The sequence below is a fragment of the Hyla sarda genome, chromosome 10 (genome assembly GCF_029499605.1).
Source record: "Hyla sarda isolate aHylSar1 chromosome 10, aHylSar1.hap1, whole genome shotgun sequence".
Classification (NCBI taxonomy): domain Eukaryota; kingdom Metazoa; phylum Chordata; class Amphibia; order Anura; family Hylidae; genus Hyla; species Hyla sarda.
Window position 1 is genome coordinate 44,790,925 of NC_079198.1, and position 14,521 is coordinate 44,805,445.

Here is a 14,521-nt window from a genome sequence, read left to right on the forward strand (position 1 = left end):
TCCAGATGTTGCCAAACAACAACTCTCAGCATGACTGGACTGGCCAGGCATGCTGGGTGTTGTAGTTTTGTAACATCTGTCCCTTCAGATTTAGCAATTGTTATGAATTTTTTGAAAATTGCTGCTCTACTTTGAAGCCCTCTAATTTTTTCAAAAAGCAAAAATATGTCCATTTTATGATGCCAACATAAAGTGGACATATTGTATTTGTGAAGAAAAATTAAATTTATTGTGAATATCCATTTTCCTTACAAGTAAAGAGCTTCAAAGTTAGAAAAATGCTAAATTTTCAACATTTTCATGAAATTTGGGGATTTTTCACCAAAAAAGGATGCAAGTAGCGCTGAAAATTTACTACCAAAATAAAGTAGAATATGTCACGAAAAAACTATCTCAGAATCAGAATATTTGGTAAAAGCATTTTTGCAATATTAATTCATAAAGCACGGTGGTCAGAATTGCGAAAAAGGGCTCAGTCCTTAAGGTGAAAAAGGGCTGCGTCCTTAAGGGGTTAATTAACAATATATTTTTATGGTTCGGACATTTACGCACGTGGCGATACCCCATGTTTGTTTTTATTTTCATTTACACACTTTTTTTTTAAATGGGAAAAGGGGGGTAATTCAGATTTTTATTAGGGAAGGGGCTAAATCACATTTATAAACTTTTTTTTTTTTTGTTTGACTTTTTTTATGCAGTGTTATAGCCCCCTCTAGGGACTATAATACTGCATACACTGATTGCAGGCACTGTTCAATGCATTGCCATAGGTATGTATTGATCAGTGTTTTCTGCCCTTGATTGCTCAAGCCTGAATTCCAGGCTTGAAGCAATCAAACGCGGTTGGACAGCCGGGAAGAAGGTAAGACACCTCCCGCTGTCCTCTCAGCTGTTCGGGTCGCTGCGATTTCACCACGGTTGTCCCGAACAGCTCCGCTGAGCTAACCGGCAGTGTATTCTCCCATTTTAGAGGTGCCTAAAGGGTTAAAGGGGTACTCCACCCCTAGCATCTTATCCGCTATCCAAAGGATAGGGGATAAGATGTCAGATCGCCGGGGTCCCACTGCTGGGGCCCCCCGGGATCTCCGATGCGGCACCCCGCTATCATTACTGGGCAATACATGATGGGCAATACAGGGGCCGGAGCATTGTTACGTCATTGCTCCGCCCCCTCGTGACGTCACGGCCCGCCCCCTCAATACAAGTCTATGGGAGGGGGCGTGGTGGCCATCATGTGGGAGGGGGTGTGACCTCACGATGCTCAGGCCCCTGTATCGTTGGTCATTTTGCACAGAGCCAGTGTGCTCTGTGCAGTAATGATAGCGGGGTGTCGCGGCGGAGATCCCAGGGTCCCCAGCAGTGGGACCCCAGTGATCTGACATCTTATCCCCTATCCGTTGGATAGGGGATAAGATATCTAAGGGCGGAGTACCCCTTTACTATCGGGCATCAGCTCCATCAGCGTTGTCCAGTATTAGCCGCAGGTCCTTGTTGCTGATAGAAACCGGGACCTCGCAGATACGAAGTGCGCTCAGCTTCTAAACGCTTCACAGATCAGGAGCCGGCCACGGACGTAAATATACGTCGGTGGTCGGTAAGGGGTTAAGCTCACCTGACTTAGACTCCATGGACCCAGTGCCTAATCCACACAAGTAGGGCTCCTCCCCCGAAACTTTGTGCTATGGCCTGGGAGAGGCAGTTGATTTAAATAATTTCTACTACCTTGCATTTATGTTCTTTGTTTTGTAAGATGCAATAAAATCTGAATAAAGAAAACAAGTTTACAGAAATTGCTCCTTCAGATTGTGAGTAATTCTTCATCCGATCTTTACAATTATCGGATAGCCCATAGTGTGTATTGAAACGGTCCCCAGGGAGGCTCCTTTTACTTAATGCATAGGTTGGTAGGAGTTAACAGTCCTTTGACCTTTTACTCTGTAGTCTACCCATCAGTGACAGTACTTACTCTCTGTCACTACGCTCCGTGGTCCCATCGATGAGTCTGAGAACAAGGCTGGAGAGGTGGGGGAGGGTCTCAGCTTCCCATGCAGACATAATTTCCTGAGGGGGGAGGGAATGTGTGTCCCCCGGTTCCTATGCCCATGAACCTAGCGCACAGAGTGCCACACATTTACGACACAGGGTTTCGGGATCAGCATATAGCCCAGGGTGTTCCTAAAGCCCCCTCCCCCCCCCCCCCTTGTTGGTTATCACTGTGATTTCTGACCGGCGAATCACTGCTTTTCTGGGACGATCAGGTTTCTCTTGTGACCCAGTGGCCCGGAAAATAAAGGGTGACTGGTGCTGTCTAAGAAAGCACCAGTCACCATTGACCAACAGGAAAGTAGTGCTACCTCATGATCACTGTAATTGATTGTCCAGGACTAACTGACCAATCACAGCTCCTGCTGGGAGGTGCCTCTGACTGCACCCGCTCTGCTCCTAGTTAGTAGCACTTTTTCCCTCTAGCTGTTGCATTACTACAACTCCCAGCATGCACGGAAAGCCAAAGGGCATGCTGGGATTTGAAATGGTGTTCCTCCAGCTGTTGCGTAACTACACCTCCCAGCAGGCTCTTCGGTTGTCTGTGCATGCTGAGAGTTGTAGTTTTGCAACAGCTAGAGCACACAGCATACAGTAAATTTCCTACTCAGAGTTTGAGTTGCTGAAAGTCCGCCATGGCTCAAACTTGTAGTGGAAAACTCTTTGTAAACCCGATCGTGTGTATGTACTTTAAAAACACTACACTACACCTTACTCTTACACACTTATGGGGGGCTACATAATGGGTATTTCCATACTCGGGAGGAATTGTGTTACAAATTTTGGGGGCTTCTGCTCCTTTTACCCCTCATGAAATGGAAAATGTAACAAGGGGTGTCGTGAGCATTTAGACCACACATGTGTCTGACAGATTTTTGGAACAGTGGTCCGTAAAAATAAAAAAAAAATATTTTTCATATTCACAGCCCACTGTTCCACAAATCTAGTAATAATGGGAGAAGACCTTTAGACCCAGGGCACAGCAGGCACTAGCTTGACCACCATAGTGGGGCAGTGCAGGGAGAGGGGATCTGGTGTGGGGGGAGTTCGAGACAGACTCTCCCTGCGCTGTCACACTTGTTGCTTCCTAGCATATGGATGGAGATTATGTAATAAAGCAAGAATTTGCTACAAGATGGTGAGTGCTTCGTGATTTTCTATCCCATTTGGCTGTTCCAAAAATCTGTCAAACGCCAGTGGGATGTAAAAGGTACACTACACTACACCTTGTTACATTCCTTGAGGGGTGTAGTTTAAAAAAAGAGGTAATTTGTGGTGGTCTTTTTCCACTGTTGTGGCACCATGGGGGCTTTATAAATGCAAGATAGCCTCAACATCCAGTGCAGCCAAATACTTTCTCCAATAGCCCTCTGCACGCCTTCAATTCTAAGCCCAGGCGTGCGCCCGCTTAGCACTTTATATCAACATATGGTGTATTTCTGTGCTCAGGAGAAATTGGGTTACAATGTTTGTGGGGCTACTTCTCATTTTACCCCTTGTAAAAATGAAAACTTTGGGGCTATGCCAACATGTTAGTGTAAAAAATGAAATCTTTCATTTTTACGACTCCCTGTTCCAAAAATTTGTTGGACACCTATGGTGTCAAAATACTCACTGCACTCCTTATTACATTCCTTAAGGGATGTAGTTTCCAAAATGGTGTCACACGTGGGTGGTTTCCACTGTCTGGGCACCATGGGGCTTTATAAATGTGACATGGCTCTTCTTCCCTCCTGAGCCCCGCAGTGCATCCGCATAGCACTTTATGTCCACATATGCGGTATTTCCATACTTGGGAGAAATATTGTGTAAAAGTGTAAAAAAACTATTTTTTCCTTTTCACGGCCCACTGTTCCAAAATTGTTTCAGGCATTTGTGGGGTGTAAATGTTCACTGCACCCCTTATTACATTCCTTGAGGGGTGTAGTTTCCAAAATGCCCACATGAGGGGGGGGGGGGGGGTTACACTGTCCTTGCACCATAGGGGCTTTGTAAGTGTGACATGGCCCCCAAAAACTGTTCCAGTTAAATTCTTTCTCATTCTCTCTATGTTGTGTGCCTGCACAGCACTTTATGCATCAGGGTATTTCAGTGTTCAATAGAAGTAGAGTTACAAATTTTGAGGAGCTTTTTCTCATATTACCCCTGGTAAAAAATAAACAATTTGGGGCTACAACAACATGTTAGTGTAAAAAAAATAGAGATTTTGGCTTTTCACCTTCACTTTGCTGCTATTCCTGTGAAACACCTAGAGGGTTAACATGCTTTATAAATGGCATTTTGAATACTTTGAGGGGTGCATTTTTTATAATGAGGTAATTTATGTGGGACTTCTAATATGAAGGCCTCACAAATCCACTTTATACTGAACTGGTCCCTGAAAAATTCAGATTTTAAAATTTTTGTGAAAAATTGCTGCTAAGTTTGAAACCCTCTAATGTCTGCAAAGAGTAAAAACATGTCTACTTTACGATTCCAACATAAAGTAGACATATTGTATATGTGAATCAATATATAATTTATTTGACAGGACTGTTTTCTTCCCAAGCAGAGCATTTCAAATGAGAAAAAAAAGATAGTTTTTTTATTTTCATAAAATTTTGGAATTTTTCACAAAGAAATGATGCAAGTATTGACGAAAATGTACCACTGTCTTGAAGTAGAATATGTTACGAATTTTTTTTTATCAGAGTGATAATTAAAAGTATCTCAGAATTATTAATGCATGAATTGACACAGATCAGAAAAATTTGGCTTTGTCCTTATAGGGGTACTTCGGGGAAGTTAAGAAAAATAAAAATGCCCCAAAACCACCACACTACCTATTCTGTATCCCCTGTAGTTATCCATGTGGTTTTGGCATTCCTTGTTTGCAGTCCAGACTACAACTCCCAGCAGTCAGAGCGTCTCTGTGTAATTGCTGCCAGCCAATTGCTTTCACTATCTGTGTGCATGCTGTGTAGTTGTACACACACACGGTACAGCTCTTTTCTTTCAGACTATTCTTCCTCCAGCAATAATCATGCTGTGCTCTGAATGGCAGCAGTCAGTGATAAGATCTATACAGGAAAAGAGCAGCATTATGAGCTGATCAGACTAAGGAATCTTCACTCTTCTTCTCTCACAGCAAGCTCTTCACATGTGGAAGGGAGGGGAGGTGTGCCTGTGAAGCCAAAGCTCTAGACAAGACAGAAATCATGTGGTGTTGTCTTGAAGGGTGGGGGCTAGGTTTCACTGAGGGGTTTACACCATGACAAGCAGGTTCTGAGAATGACGTCTTTCTCTCACTCCCTGCATGTAAGTGACAGCTGAAAGAAGAAACCTGCTCTATATAGCTAATGAATGATATTTAGACAAATACATAGGTTGGTGAGAGGGAAAGGATGGGTTATGGGTTTAGTTCCCCGGAGTACCCCTTTAAGGGGTTAAAGTGTTTTCCTACCAACAAAACCTTTCACAAGATTGAGAATGGTATGATCACTGTGGGTAAGGGACAAGAGTTTTAGCGGAAAAACTCCATTGAGTTTCATTTGACTGAATGTCGTTGCCAGAAGTGTCTGGCAAGGGCTTATTTTTCATATCCCCCTCCCCCCCCCCAAAAAAAAAAAAGAAAAAAAAGGGGCATAAGTATTTATTGGGTGAGGAGGACTAGCTGCTGACCACCTTAAGTGGGCACTTTCAGATGTAAAAACTTTTATTTAATGTTGTACATCATGGCAAAACAATAGTTTTTCTAAAATACTTCATAAGTATATAGGGGTCCTCAAACCTCCTGGGACACTGATGAGTCCCACAGCAGCATGAGTGTGTCCAAGGGTCATGGACACGAGATGGCTAAATGACAAGACTGCAGGAGGAACACAGCCTGCAGCAACACTACTGTAACACAGAGTTTTACCAACCATGTGCCTCTAGCTGTTGCAAAACTACAACTCCAAGCCTGCCTGGACAGTCAAAGGATGTGTGGGCACGCTGGGAGTTGTAGTTTTGAAAAAGCAGTAGGCACACAGCTGAAGGCACACACCTTTAACCCCTTAAGGACATAGGGCGTACGCCCCCGTTTCCAAGTCCTTAAGGACCGAGGGCGTATGGATACGCCCTGAGCATTTCCGGCCCCCACCGCTAGCCGGAGGGGAGCCGGAGCCGGATGCCTGCTGAAATCGTTCAGCAGGCATCCCGGCATATTGCCCAGGGGGGTCATTATGTCCCCCCATGTCGGCGATTGCCGCAGATCGCTGGACAATTCAGTCCAGCGATCTGCGGCAGATTCCGGGTCAAACGGGTCTCCAGTGACCCGATGACCCGGAATTACTGGCTGATCGGGGCCGTCTGAGACGGCCCCGAACAGCCATTACCAGCAGGGGTGAGGTGGCACTGGTGCCACCTCACGATCGCCCTGATTCGTCGGCCGGATTACCGGCCGACCAATCAGGGCGCCTGCTGCGGGTGTCACTCCCGCAACCCGCTCCGCCCCTCTTCCGGAGGACGTGAGCGGGTGCGGGAAGACGACCCCCGGTGCTGGGGACCCCGATCCCCGGCGTCACTGTTGGGATCGGGGCCCCAGGAGCAGCGGCGGCGGCGGCGACGACGAGGGACTGACCTGTGCTGCTGGATCGTTGGAGGTGAGTGACAGCTTCCTGCTGTTGCTTAGCAATAGCTCCCAGCATGCAACAAGGGCATGCTGGGAGCTGTAGTTATGCAACAGTAGGAGGCAGACCACCACAACTCCCAGCATGCCCTTATGGGCATGCTGGGACTTGTAGTTTTGCAACAGCTGAAGGCACATTCTTTCTATGTAAAAGTGTACCTTCAGCTGTTGTGTAACTACAACTCCCAGCTTGCACAATCAGCTAAAGTGCATGCTGGGAGTTGTAGTGGTGCATCTGGTGGTTGCATAACTACAACTCCCAGCATGCCCGTTGGCTGTCTGTCGGTGACTGCTGAGAGTTGTAGTTTTGCAACAGCTGAAGGCACACTGAGTTAAGTAGTAAACCAGTGTGTCTCCAGCTGTTGCATAACTACAATCCCCAGCATCCCCAGCCAATGTAGTATGCCTCCGGCTGTTGCATAACTACAAGACCCAGCATGCCCTTCCGCTGTCCGTACATGCTGGGGGTTGTAGCTTTTGCAACAGCTGAAGGCACACTGGTTGCAAAACACTGAGTTTGTTACCAAACTCGGTGTTTCACAACCTGTGTGTCTCCAGCTGTTGCAAAACTACAACTCCCAGCATGCACTGATATACCGTACATGCTGGGAGTTGTAGTTTTGCAACAGCTGGATGTTTCCCCCCCCCAATGTGAATGTACAGGGTACACTCACATGGGCGGAGGATTACAGTAAGTATCCGGCTGCAAGATTGAGCTGCGGCAAATTTTCTGTCGCAGCTCAAACTGCCAGCGAGAAACTACTGTGAACCCCCCGCCCGTGTGACTGTACCCTAAAAACACTACACTACACTAACACACAATAAAATAAAAAGTAAAAAACACTACATATACACATACCCCTACACAGCCCCCCTCCTCTCCCCAATAAAAATGAAAAACGTCTGGTACGTCACTGTTTCCAAAACGGAGCCTCCAGCGGTTGCAAAACTACAACTCCCAGCATGCACTGATAGACTGTACATGCTGGGAGTTGTAGTTTTGCAACAGCTGGATGTCCCCCCCCCCCCCCAATGTGAACGTACAGGGTACACTCACATGGGCGGAGGATTACAGTAAGTATCCGGCTGCAAGTTTGAGCTGCGTCAAATTTTCTGCCGCAGCTCAAACTGCCAGCGAGAAACTACTGTGAACCCCCGCTCGTGTGACGGTACCCTAAAAACACTAAACTACACTACCACAAAATAAAATAAAAAGTAAAAAACACTACATATACACATACCCCTACACAGCCCCCCTCCCCTCCCCAATAAAAATGAAAAACGTCTGGTACGCCACTGTTTCCAGAACGGAGCCTCCAGCTGTTGCAAAACAACTACTCCCAGTATTGCCAGATAGCCACTGACTGTCCAGGCATGCTGGGAGTTTTACAACAGCTGGAGGCCCCCTGTTTGGGAATCACTGGCGTAGAATCCCCCTATGTCCACCCCTATGCAATCCCTAATTTAGGCCTCAAATGCGCATGGCACTCTCACTTTGGAGCCCTGTCGTATTTCAAGGCAACAGTTTAGGGCCACATATGGGGTATGGCCGTACTCGGGAGAAATTGGGCTTCAAATTTTGTGGGGTAGTTTTTGCTATTACCCTTTTTAAAAATGTAAAATTTTTGGGAAAACAAGCATTTTAGGTAAAAAAAAAAATTTTTTTTTTACATATACAAAAGTCATAAAACACCTGTGGGGTATAAAGGTTCACTTAACCCCTTGTTACGTTCCCCGAGGGGTCTAGTTTCCAAAATGGTATGCCATGTGTTTTTTTTTGCTGTCCTGGCACCATAGGGGCTTCCTAAATGCGGCATGCCCCCAGAGCAAAATTTGCTTTCAAAAAGCCAAACGTGACTCCTTCTCTTCTGAGACCTGTAGTGCGCCAGCAGAGCACTTTTCACCCCCATATGGGGTGTTTTCTGAATCGGGAGAAATTGGGCTTCAAATTTTGGGGGGTGTTTTCTGCTATTACCCTTTTTAAAAATGTAAAAATTTTGGGAAACCAAGCATTTTAGGTAAAAAAAAAAAAATGTTCACATATGCAAAAGTCGTGAAACACCTGTAGGGTATTAAGGTTCACATTACCCCTTGTTACGTTCCCCGAGGGGTCTAGTTTCCAAAATGGTATGCCATGTGTTATTTTTTTGCTGTTCTGGCACCATAGGGGCTTCCTAAATGCGGCATGCCCCCAGAGCAAAATTTGCTTTCAAAAAGCCAAATGTGACTCCTTCTGTTCTGAGACCTGTAGTGCACCAGCAGAGCACTTTTCACCCCCATATGGGGTGTTTTCTGAATCGGGAGAAATTGGGCTTCAAATTTTGGGGGGTATTTCCTGCTATTACCCTTTTTAAAAATGTTAACATTTTGGGAAACCAAGCATATTAGGTAAAAAATAAAAAAAAATGTTTACATATGCAAAAGTCGTGAAACACCTGTAGGGTATTAAGGTTCACATTACCCCTTGTTACGTTCCCCGAGGGGTCTAGTTTCCAAAATGGTATGCCATGTGGTTTTTTTTTGCTGTTCTGGCACCATAGGGGCTTCCTAAATGCGGCATGCCCCCAGAGCAAAATTTGCTTTCAAAAAGCCAAATGTGACTCCTTCTCTTCTGAGACCTGTAGTGCGCCAGCAGAGCAATTTTCACCCCCATATGGGGTGTTTTCTGAATCGGGAGAAATTGGGTTTCAAATTTTGGGGGGTATTTTCTGCTAATACACTTTTTAAAAATGTAAAATTTTTGGGAAACCAAGCATTTTAGGTAAAAAATATATAATTTTTTTTCCATATGCTAAAGTCGTGAAACACCTGTGGGGTATTAAGGTTCACTTTACCCCTTGTTACGTTCCCTGAGGAGTCTAGTTTCCAAAATGGTATGCCATGTGTGTTTTTTTGCTGTTCTGGCACCATAGGGGCTTCCTAAAGGTGACATGCCCCCCAAAAACCATTTGACGCTCCTTCCCTTCTGAGCCCTCTACTGCGCCCGCTGAACAATTAACATAGACATATGAGGTATGTGCTTACTCGAGAGAAATTGGGTTTCAAATACAAGTAAAAATTTTCTCCTTTTTACCCCTTTCAAAAATTCAAAAATTGGGTCTACAAGAAAATGCGAGTGTAAAAAATGAAGATTTTGAATTTTCTCCTTCACTTTGCTGCTATTCCTGTGAAACACCTAAAGGGTTAATACACTTACTGAATGTCATTTTGAATACTTTGGGGGGTGTAGTTTTTATAATGGGGTCTTTTATGGGGCATTTCTAATATGAAGACCCTTCAAATCCACTTCAAACGTGAACTGGTCCATGAAAAATAGCGAGTTTGAAAATTTTGTGAAAAATGTCAAAATTGCTGCTGAACTTTGAAGCCCTCTGGTGTCTTCCAAAAGTAAAAACTCATAAATTTTATGATGCAAACATAAAGTAGACATATTGTATATGTGAACCCAAAAAAAATATATTTTGAATATCCATTTTCCTTACAAGCAGAGAGCTTCAAAGTTAGAAAAATGCAAAATTTTCATTTTTTTCATCAAATTTGGTGATTTTTCACCAAGAAAGGATGCAAGTTACCATAAAATTTTACCACTAAGTTAAAGTAGAATATGTCACGAAAAAACAATCTCGGAATCAGAATAATAACTAAAAGCATTTCAGAGTTATTAATGTTTAAAGTGACAGTGGTCAAAATTGCAAAAAACGCTCCGGTCCTTAAGGTGAAAAAGGGCTCGGTCCTTAAGGGGTTAAAGGGGTACTCCTCCCCTAGACATCTTATCCCCTATCCAAAGGATAGGGGATAAGAGGTCTTATCGCAGGGGACCCACCGCTGGGGATCCCCGCAATATAGCATGCGTCACCCACCTGTTTCTGCTCCGGAAGCGCTGGAGGGTCTGGGTCCTGACCACCGGAACGGAAATCCGTGACGTCACGACTTCGTCCCCATGTGATGTCACGCTCCATCCCCTCAATGCAAGTCTATGGGAGGGGGCATGACGGCGGGACCCCCGCGATCAGACATCTTATCATATAAGATGTCTAGGGGTGGAGTACCCCTTTAAAACACTTTTCACTTACATTGTAGCATAATTACAGTGCAGGTTCCACAGCCAAAATTGTTAACTCAGCCCATGCCTATATTCACAGTGCTAATGATTTCACAATTTAACAAGTGTTTGTTTTCCCTTTTGTTATATGTAAGGTGTGCGTGGCACATTTTTGCTCACAGTTGAAGATGGGGGTGCTGCCCAAAAGGCTGGTGTTCCTCAAGGAGCTCGACTGCTTGAAGTTAATGGTGAAAGTATTGTGAGCTTAACAATGAGCCAGCTAAATAAAAAGGTAAAATATTGAATACATGGTTTATACTATATTATTTAGAAAATGTATGCTAGACCGCTCTGTCAGAAGAGTAAAATGTGAGCTATAGTTTTTAAACAACTGGAGAGCTGCAGGTTGGTAAACAAAACTCTCTAAACAATTTGTTCCCCTGAGAATACTTTTATGTCCTGGTAGGTTGCTGCATTTCATCGCTGCTCTGGGAGAGCGGATGTCTCCTCTTGCTGGTTCCCTAAACGAGCTGAGAGAGGCAGGCAGCTTTGGGGCACAGGTGCTGCTTGCCAGACAGTTATCAGCCTCTGTCTGGGTGTGGACCGCCATACACTAGTTGAGTATCACTGGAATATACAATAACCTGTCTCCAAACTTGTTGCATGTATCAGGCTTGATATTTTGATAATAAGTAATGAAATTTGAAGTATAAAAACAATTATGTTGGATTGTTGTGTTTCTGTATGTACTGTATGTTAAAGCAGGGGCAGACTAACACATCAGGCACTGCCTCCATCATGTTCTTTCTCTTTTTAGTTATATCTTAGGGGACGTTTCTGGTTTCTGCCTGCACTTGTCTGCAGGACCCACTTTCCTCCGGCAGTTCCTCTTGCTCTCAGACTGTTTCATGCTCTCTGCAGTTGGGACAGAAGAGCATTAATAAGGTCGGGGGGGGGGGGGGGGGCATATACAGTGCATGGTGAACAAACAGGGAAAAAGGGTGATCCTTGGCAATATCTGGATCTAGTCAGCTGACACCTCCCACTCACAAGCACTCCTGCGCACAGCCCAGCCGCACAGCAGAAGAATGGGGGGAAAAACACAGCCCGACGCTTGAAGTGCAGTTAAAATGGAGAAGATGTTATTGGAGCATGTTTAGGAACACACGGGTAGGATACAAACATTGACTCATTTCAGATCCTTACTTATGGCTAACTATATAGAAAAAGAACAAGCATTTATAGTTCTGCAAGGTCATGTGCAAGTGACATCACCCATAATTAAAATACCTAAAAAGAAGGATACTTACTGTACAAAACATGTATAACTGGATCTACTTCTACATAATATAGTACACTGTACACAGTACACAGGGAAATATATAACTATCACAGCCCAATAAAAGTCACTAATACGTCAAAATAAGGTCTTGCTTATAGTTCATTCCATTAGGTTGTCTCGTATCCAGAATACAAATCCAAAAGGATTCTCTGTTTAACAATTTGTCTTAAATCTCCACCCCTAATATTTCTTTTTACCCTCTTCACCGCATTGACACTTAAGGGTGCGTTCACACGCTAGTAGCTAGCAGCGAGTTTCCCGCTGCAGGAAACCCACTGCGAGTTACACTATCATTGATTTAACTGGGTCCGCGGACAGTCCGCAAATCTGACACTATTGCGGACTGTCTATGGACCCATTCAAATAAATGGTAGTGTAACTCGCAGCAGGTTTCCCACAGCGTGAAACCCGCTGCTAGTAATAGCATGTGAATGCACCCTAAAGAAGACAAATTTCCGTCATGAAAATCATGGAAATGTTTGGTTAATGCAGAAACATTCACTTGGGCACTGTTCACATCAGAAACATGCTTTTTTATATGCGTCTTTAGGAAGTTTGATGTGCAACCAACATATTGACAATTGCATATAGTACACAATTTTTAGGGATTGGAGAATATAAAAAAGTTCAATAAACTCCTTTTCAAACATGTAATTATCACTGCATTTACGCTGTAATCTAACCCATTCACCATAGAGATATATCTTACCACATGTTGTGGATGACATAAATCCGCTTCCTTAGGTTCAATACTCCCCCCTAGCTTATTCTTAGAACACATCTAGTAGAACATGGTTGGATTATCCAGGTAAGTGGAGAGGGGGACAAAAAAAGATGTATTTCGTGTAGACATATTCCAGAAATTATTTTTTTTAACAAATCATATGTTAATTGTAACGCTACATCAGTAGTGTATTTCATGCGTATGGAGAGTGGGTGGAGTAGTTGATTAATTAGCAGCTGATAAATTGCAACTGTTTGCAGCCAGCTATCCCTTTGCATTCACTACCAGGCAGTGGAAGAGAGAGGGGGTGTCTGGTAACTATAAAAGAAAGTATACTAAGCGATTATGTGTCTGTATACAAGAGTGTGAAGTATACATGTGAGTGTAAGAATAAAAGTGAGAGGGACTTAAAATTAAGGGAATTCTGTAAGAAGTACTGTGAGCATTGAGTGCATTTCTGTGAGTTTTTTTCCCCTCTCTTTCTCTGTCTGGGAGGAATTCAGGTGGAGTGGGTAGAGTAGGTAATGAATTACAAGCTGATAAATTGCAGCTGTTAGCAGCGAGCTAGCCCTTTGCATTCACTTCCAGACAGTGGTAACTATAAAAGAAAGTATACTAAGCGATTGTGTGAGCTAGTGATTGTGTGTCTGTATACAAGAGTGTGAAGTATACAAGTGAGTGTAAGTATAAAAGTGAGAGGGACTTAAAATAAGGGAATACTGTAAGAAGTATTGTGAGTAGAAAAAAATGAAAAAAATGTAGTATGATCCGAATTTATTTGCGTTGACCCTATATTAAAAACGGCTCTTTCTGGACTACAGAGAGCCTTAATAGGGGTGTAGAACACTTTGCTTTGTTCTAACACGCATATGGAGTGTGCTGGGGTAGTAAAATAATACTGTTATTCAGAATGACATGCAGATTACAGGCATCACTTTTAGAATCATTGCCGCAGAGGGGCACAATGACAGAGCCTGGAGCTGGTATCAGTATGAGGAGACCATATAGTGGCTGAATGACACAGCGTGGAGGTGTTGGCAGCATGAGGAGACCATACAGTGGCTAAATGACACAGCGTGGAGGTGTTGGCAGCATGAGGAAACCATATAGTGGCTGAATGACACAGCTTGGATGTGACTGAAGCATGAGGAGACCATATAGTGGCTGAATGACACAGCGTAGAGGTGTTGGCAGCATGAGGAGTTTAGTGGTCTCTAAACTGTAGCCCTCCAGATGTTGCAAAACTACAACTCCCAGCATGCCCAGACAGTCTGGGCATGCTTGGAGTTGTAGTTTGCAACATCTGGAGGGCTACAGTTTGGAGGCCACTGTTCTTCCCCAGTTGATGCATAACTACAACTCCTAGCATGCCCAGACTGTCCAGGCATGCTGGGAGTTGTAGTTCTGCAACATCTGAAGGGCCAGATATTGCAGAACTACACGCCCAGCATCCCTGATTGTCTGGCCGTGCTGGGAATTGTAGTTTTGCAACAGCTGTAGGCACACTGGTTGGGAAACACTGAGCTAGAGTCTGTTTCCTAACTCAGTGATTCCAACCCGTGTGCCTCCAGCTGTTGCAAAACTGCAACTCCCAGAGTGCACTGACAGACCGTACATGCTGGGAGTTGTAGTCTTGCAACAGCTGGAGGCACATGGGTTGGAATCACTGAGCTAGAGTCTGTTTTCTAACTCAGTGGTTCCCCACCAGTGTGCCTACAGCTG

General features: G+C 44.2%; 1 protein-coding gene across 4 annotated transcripts in view; it reads left to right on the forward strand.

Moving 5' to 3' along the window:
* NHERF4 (NHERF family PDZ scaffold protein 4) overlaps window positions 1–14,521 on the forward strand; it is an 818,185-nt gene that overhangs the window by 545,256 nt on the left and 258,408 nt on the right. For all 4 annotated transcript variants that reach the window (XM_056543464.1, XM_056543466.1, XM_056543465.1 and 1 more), the window contains one exon: window positions 10,889–11,025. In XM_056543464.1, the coding sequence (XP_056399439.1) occupies window positions 10,889–11,025 (137 nt within the window). The remainder of the gene's footprint in view (window positions 1–10,888; window positions 11,026–14,521) is intronic.